The following is a 7,517-nucleotide window of genomic DNA, read 5'->3' as shown; positions in this document are numbered from 1 at the left end:
GTGGGTCCCTCATCCCTATATATCATTTCAAAAGGAGATTACAATTAAGGAATTACAAGTGGACCTATCTATCAAAGCCTAGGTAACAAAAGGAATTTACAAACTACACTAGGACGATTATACTATAAGAGTAAGGAGGGGACATGCCGAAACCGGCTCGACACCTTCGTACTCTGCAGTGTCCAATAAGATCAGGTTCAGAAGGTCCACCCACGATCTTGTGTCACTCTCGAACATCCTCTCGGAGCCGTAGGTTGGGGATTCCCATCGCGTCCATACGCACAATGGCCTTAAGCATTCTTGGAGCTGTTTGTGTGGACATGCACAGGAAAGAAGCTTGCTCAAGTCCCATCTTGGCTAGAAAGTCAGCTGCTTTGTTCCCTTCCTTGTGGATAAAGGTAATCCGGTTGTTGTGTTGTTGTTTGAGGATGAATAGGCGCGCCATGACCTGGCGGATGTGAGCCGGACCCCACTCTGTGCCCGTTAAGAGCTTGGTCGCTTGTTCTGCGTCTGATTCAACCCACATTGGCCTCCTGAACTCCTTGGCCAAGGCGATGCCATGGTGTATAGCCAGTATTTCAGCCTCCAAAGTCGAGTGTGCTTCTAGGGGGGTCACGAAGGCTGCAAGGATATTTCCTCCCCCGTCTCGAACTAACCCCTCCCTCCTGCCTTGTCTGTTGCCTCCGAGTAAGCTCCATCTGTGTTGATTTTTATCCATGGTTCGTCCGGGGGTTGCCATTTGATAGGCATGATGGGCGGCCACGGACTTCTTGGCTCGAGGTGGCTCGGGATATTCATCTTGAGTTTTACTCCTCTCCAAAGTTTTGGCTTGATAATTCCGTTAGCCATGCCGTCCCGGATGAACATTTGAACTTGCCACACCACATTAAATGGCTTGAATTGGACCTGCTCGTGATGGCCTCTATTACGCTCTGCCCAAATGAACCAAAAGATGAGGTAAGGCATCATGCGACCGATGTGTCTTTTGTCTTGTTGCTGGGTTTGCCGTGTCCAAGTCTCGAGTCTATCGGGGATAGTATCATTGTTCCGAAGGGCTGGGGAGACTCCTTTGAACCATCCATCGAACTCCCTCCAAATGCTGGTGGCACCTCGGCCTTGTATTAAGAGGTGCTAGAGGGATTCAATGCTTGGTGCACTAGGGCAGCATTGACATTTAGAGGCCCTCCTAATCTTGCGCCATTGAAGCTTTGTATCAATCGGAATCTGGTTCGAAAGCAACCGCCAATTGAAGATTGCTATAGTGTTGTAGAGCTTGGCTTTCCAAATATCATCTAGCCCCGAAGCTCTCCATTCTCTCTAGAATTCGCCCTCTCTCCCTCCCTCCCCTTTGAGGGAGGTGAAATGTGATTTTTGCATCCGACACATGGTGAAGTCCGGTGGTGAAATGGTGAAGGCCAGTGGCGAGGTGCCGGAGGAGGAGGCCACGGGCGTTATCCATGCGCCGCGCACCCTCTCTACGCCGGAATGGACCTTCTCAACGTTGGACCAGCCAAAAAAAAAGAGGATAGGAACCCCATATCCGGTGAAATCACGGCAAGCCCTCAAGCGTGCCGGCCTTGAAACGGGCTCGGAGGTGAGTAGGGCTAAGAAGAGGATGATTTTTGAATTGGCGGACAACCTTGTCGCCGAACGTCATGGTGAAGGGAGGAGGTCGCCGGAGATTGAACATGCTTGTGTTGGGGAGATGCTGAACGCATTAGCTCAAATGGCTAAGAAGGGAAGCGCGCCAACGTGTGATTTGGAGGAACCCGATTATGAGGGGGTAGCCGGAACTTCGCCGGCGCCGGCCAGTCGGAACGATGATGTAACACCCAAGGAGAGGGTGCTGGTCAACCATCAGCACGTGGAAGGTACAAGGGTCCATGTGATTCCTTGTCTTGATGTGGGGGTGACATATGAGGAGTTGGATGCATGTGACTCACAAATGAGGGAAAAGACAAAGCTTACTTTGCATGGGGAAGGAAGTGTTTGCTCTCTTTTGGTAAGTGACAATTTGAATTCAAATTCTACTCCATGTGCCACACACCCTCCTCCCCTACCAATCGGCCATGGTGAAAACAAGGGGGACCGGCCTCCCGCTGCTCAGCCGCCGGAAAACTCGCCGGAAAGCATGGGGCCGCCGATGGGAGCTTGGAAGGTGGCAAAAATTCTCCACCACCAAGGGGGGTCGGGGAGCGGGGAAGGAGAATCAGCCTCGTACAAGCCCCTTAAGGCCGAGCCAATCCCCTTGGATGACACCAAGATTAACGCCGTGGGGAAGGTCGGATGCTTGGAAGGCACACCATCCCTTACCTTCTCTGATTCAGAAACGGATGTCCTCTCGGAGAAGTTAGTGCTAGCCGTCGTTGGAAACTTCTCACACTCGCTCCCATCTTCCTCCCAAATTCAAAGGAGCCTTGGAGGTTTGGGGTTAGTGGGTTCTTTCACTTGGAAATACTTGAACGCTAAGCACATTTTAATTCAATTCCAAGCGATGGCCGACTATGCTTAGGTCTTAAATGGCCCCAATGGAAACCCCAATTGGTATGTCGGTATCCACCCGATGAGGGTGTTCAAGTGGGCGCCGGACTTTGATACATTCTTCGAGTCGCCGGTTGTTGACGTTTGGTGTAACATCATGCGAATCCCGGCGCATCTCTTTGAGGAATCGACTCTCATGGCAATCGGTAAACTTCTAGGCAAGCTGCTACAAGCCGACCATGCCACAATCCATCAAAGCCGGCTCTCATTCGCGAGGATTTGTGTAGAGATTGACATCTCTACTTCCCCGACGAAAGAGATCATCCTTAATATCCGAGGCAAAGATTCAATGTACAAAGCGGCATGGGACCGTATTCCATTGTTTTGCGCTAATTGCAAACATGTTGGGCATGAGGAAGAGGATTGCCATGCAGTGGGAAGGAAGGTTCGGGGTAGAGACAAGGATCGTCGAGCAACATCCAAGGAGAACCACGCGAACCATACCGCCAAGACCATCCGACGTGAGTGGCGCCCAAAGGCGGAGGCTTGGTCTGGCGCTGCATCGACCTCTGGACATTTTGAAAAGGATAAAGATTGTAACAACCACGTGGAGAACACTGAGGGTACTTCGAGTGCGGGACCGTCAAAGCCAAGAGTGGCTAGTAGGAGTCAACCAAGTGTGGACGAGGATGGCTTCCAACTGGTGTCGAGGAAGAGGAAGGGAAAGGTACATGAGGGAGGTATGCACACCAAGGCTCCACACGTTGATGATTGGCATTTGAAGGAGAATGTTGCTACGGTGACGTTTGGGAGTGCTAAATCGGGTACAATTGACTCGAGTTTTAGCTCCATGAATGTCGCATGTGGGCCCTCAACTGGGAAATAGAGGGCCTCATCGAGGACCTGGACCCAGGAGGGTGTGTCCCTTGCGGAGGCATCCCTATTGCGGGCCTTAACTAGGTGATGGACAAAGGTTTTGGGGATGCAAAGGCAGCATCAAATTGTAATAGGATTTTGAGAGTATATAGATGACCACCCTAGTTGTTAGGGAGGCCCTCGTTGTACTCTAATTTGTCATGCCTTGGCGAGTCGTCACTTTTGGGCGACTCGGTGTATGTTTGGTTGCATCAATTGGTTTTGGTAATGCACAGGTGTGGGTTCGCCTTAACCCTCCGCCCATTGGGTGTTTAAAAAAAATATCATCTAGCCCTGGGATGATCGGTCTGTGTGTCCGAATTGTTTCCCATGTCATGGTCAGTGAGAAATTGCCACGCCGAGATAAAGTCCATCTTGGGACACCATGCTCCCCCTCAATTGTCGTACCTCAACCCCTCTGACGTATACTCTTATAATAAATAAATCTCTTATCATAACAGCAATCAATACACATGTCTAATTCATAGAACACACATATTATATAAGTTCAAACCAACACTTATCCGATACATATTTCATAACATTCTACACAGTAGTGGAACCCTCTCACCACTCTATATACTATACATTTATCTACATGAAAAAAGATGTGGAGGAGAAGGTTGCCAATATGCGTCAGCCGCCGAACCTGATAACACGTGGAGTTCCTATGACCCATGTCAGTCAAAACATTACTACAATCTTATTCCTGAAAAATTTAGTGGTTTATATGAGCCACAACTCAGTATATTTAAATTTCCACCTTTAATCTCACATGATACAGACATCAAGCATATTCTTTTATCAATACATATAATAAGAAACAATATATAACATAATTTAAAAACAAACCATTTCATATTCATATGCATATGCCACTCTATTCAGTTTATTATTCTGTAAAAGTCAAGCCTGGTATCTGCCCGGGATTTCTCTATGACCCGAAGGTCTCTCTGTAATTGAACTCATAGGTCCCTCTGTATTTGACCCGAAGGTCCCTCTGTAATTGGACTCATAGGTCCTCTGTATTTGACCCGAATGCCTCTCTGTAATTGGACTCATAGGTCCCTCTAAAATTTCAGATTCAGTACAAGGCTGTCACAGATCCTCTTTAATCACATGATTCATGTACTTTTAATACCATATGTAAAACATCAATTACATATTTCTATCATATAATCCATTTGCATTGATCTTGTGGATGCGCATCCTGATTCTCTTCTGTTTAACCCAGCTCTTTTTTTTTTTAATCAAACACCTTCACGGTGGATGGTTCGTGGGTCCCTCATCCCTATATATCAAAAGGAGATGTATACAAAACGTGGCCACACCCGAAAGTGGTGTGCCTACACAAATTTCAACAATAGTATGCGGTCCGGTTCCACACATCCGGACCTCATCATACTCCCTCCCAAAAGTCAAAATGCAATTGAGCATAAACAAAAGACTATACATGTCACGACCGCCCATACCAGGGGTATCACAAACGCGGCGATCGTGACCGACATGCATGGAGAACAGTTTAAAAGAACAACTTAAGACTTAAAGAAGAAAAACAACTTAGTTTAAAGAAGTCTAAGGTCATTTTTTTTAAAAGACGTAAAGAAATATACTTTTATAAAGGGCACCGGAAAATTTTGACTTAAGAAATACAACTATATATATAAAAAAACTAAGGTAAAACGAACATTTAACTTAAATCTCGGAAAACACCATTTTCAGAAAGACAACGTAAACACTCGTTTAAACCTAACACCGCCATACATGTTCAAACACAACACGAAAAGATTAAGGTCTTAAGACATAATTTAAAACATAGTAGCGGATAAATAAGGTTCAGGGAGAGTCAAGGATCACGCCTATGTATGACGACACAACGTATCCTAGGGTCTTTAGCCAGCTCAACATCCACCGCAACATCTCGCTCAACCTGCACATAAGAAAAAGAATATGCAGGGCTGAGTACTTGTTGTACTCAATGGGCTCATGCCGAAAACATTTTAATAAGTTATGTCATCCATACCAGTAATCTCGAGTTTTATATAGTAAGAAATATCACGAGAACACAAAAAATCCAAGTCTGGCCAGACAATTTATCTCCTCATTTTCCACATCAATCAATCAATCACATCCTCTTACCATAGTGCGACGAAAGTGTGGCCACACTATTCGCCCACGAGACCGGCCGACTAGCAAGGACGGCTCACGATCCCCTCTGTGTACACAGCCTGATAGGGTTTGCGGCCCTACTCAGACCCGAATTCATTTATCATAGCCCTATAGCCTAATGGAGCGAACTCACAAACTAGGCATCAAGCACAATCTCAACATAGCCCTATAGCCTAATGGAGCAAGCTCAAACGAACTAGGCATCAGGCAAAAATCTCAACATCAAAACAATCACGACATGACATAACACTTTAAACCACCCTTATAACACCACATCATATTTTTGGAAAAATAAAGAGGTTTGAAAAGAAAGCCCACCTCTTCCGCTTAACAATTCACAAACCAACTTATGGCAACTCTCGTTCCTCGAGTTCACGAATACACAATCACCCTTGTCAACGACAACACAAGTCAGCCTTCCACAAAAACATATTACCATGCATGTCCTATCGTTTCTTTCACCGTTCTCTCAAAATTACCCAACCCAACGTTCGTCACAAAGATGGAAAAACACACCATAATATATTTCAACGTATCTCACGTGATCACATCATTAAACACGTTCCTTGGATATACATGCATCATATAATACTTTTAAACTTGAAAATAAGTGTCATTTTATTAAGGCATAAAACTGGCAGAACTGCGCGACCGTGTTGTAAAAATCACTAAAATTTCACCCGACCTCATATGAAGCTAAATTTTGGTCACAATACAGAGGGCACATTCAAGTTCATCCATGAAGATTTTCACACCGAAATCACGTCATTTAGTCAGTCATATCACATATTAAACTCTCTGGTCGGAATACAATTTCTGACAGCACTGTGCAGTTCATTTGAAAAATTTACCATAAATTCATCCAATGCCCAAAAAGGCTGAAAATTTAACACGACTCAGAAGACACTTAAATTTTCATCTAGTTCAAGAATCACATCAATCGGAGGTCATTTGGTCAGTCAAACAGAAAACGAAACATTCTTGGCGAGAACACGAGTTTCTGGCAGATTTGCGCAGTCAACTTCAAAAATTTATTAAAAATTAATTTTTTGATAAAAAGGGCTGAAATTCACAAGAGACACAGGTAACACCTTGAAGCTTACTCAGTAAAATTTTCATATCAAAATTCGGCTGTTTGATAGGTCAATTACTCATCAGAAGCTACTGGTCGAACATCACAGATAACAGATACACAATTTCTAAATTAGGGTTTCCTTCTCAATCATCCAAACACCAATTCTCATGCTTATAACACACAATCATGCTTGATAAGACTCTCTTAATCATGTTTGCACATAAACTTACATCATTCACCAAAGATTCCAATCAAACTTCACACAATTCAATTGAAACGCATATTTATCAAGGTTTTCAAGCAAACTCACTTTCCCTCCCCGATTAAACTTGCGATCTACGATTCCTACACCCACTACATGCATGTAGGATTCAAGAACATGGTTCAAATGAAAAGAATGAGGAAAAGTGAAGCCAATATACCTTCTTTGACAAAACGAATCGGTAGAACCAAGAAACGAGGTGATTCGTCGGAGATTCATGAAAATAAACTTCAATGGATGCAAGAAACAATGGTGGAAGAAGTTTTTTTGGAGAGAATGTGGAGAGGGAGGAGGGAGGCACGAAAAATTGAGGGAGAATGGGTGCTAGGGTTTAGTTTAGGTGTTTTTATAGGATTAGGGTTAGGTTTAAAATCAATTAATTAATTAATTGTAGGGAAAAATACAATTAAATAAATCCCACAATTAAAAGAATAAAATAAGCATGTGGGAAGGGGAGGAAATTTTCGAAAATTCCATGTAGGAATAGCAAGGAATTTATTTGGTATTTACTTGGAGAGAATATATTCACAACTTAGGAAATAAAAGTGAATATTTCATAAACAAGGGAACAAAATAAATTAAATCTCCAAATATGAAAATAATGGTGGGGGCCAA

At 44.1% G+C, this 7,517-nt stretch overlaps 1 protein-coding gene across 1 annotated transcript; it reads right to left on the bottom strand.

The window, feature by feature from the left end:
• Positions 1 to 223: 223 nt before the first annotated feature.
• Positions 224 to 718, bottom strand: LOC121781451. The gene has a single exon (XM_042179188.1). The coding sequence runs from the start codon at positions 716 to 718 to the stop codon at positions 224 to 226; it is 495 nt and encodes a 164-aa protein (XP_042035122.1).
• Positions 719 to 7,517: the final 6,799 nt, after the last annotated feature.

Source organism: Salvia splendens, chromosome 20, assembly GCF_004379255.2.
Source record: "Salvia splendens isolate huo1 chromosome 20, SspV2, whole genome shotgun sequence".
Lineage (NCBI taxonomy): Eukaryota > Viridiplantae > Streptophyta > Magnoliopsida > Lamiales > Lamiaceae > Salvia > Salvia splendens.
The sequence above is the reverse complement of the archived record's forward strand: the minus strand, read 5'-3'. Positions and strand labels throughout refer to the sequence as shown.

What these genes read in the sequence shown, in the direction of transcription:
- LOC121781451 (XM_042179188.1), bottom strand. Translation starts at nt 718, where the DNA reads ATGGATAAAAATCAACACAGATGGAGCTTACTCGGAGGCAACAGACAA.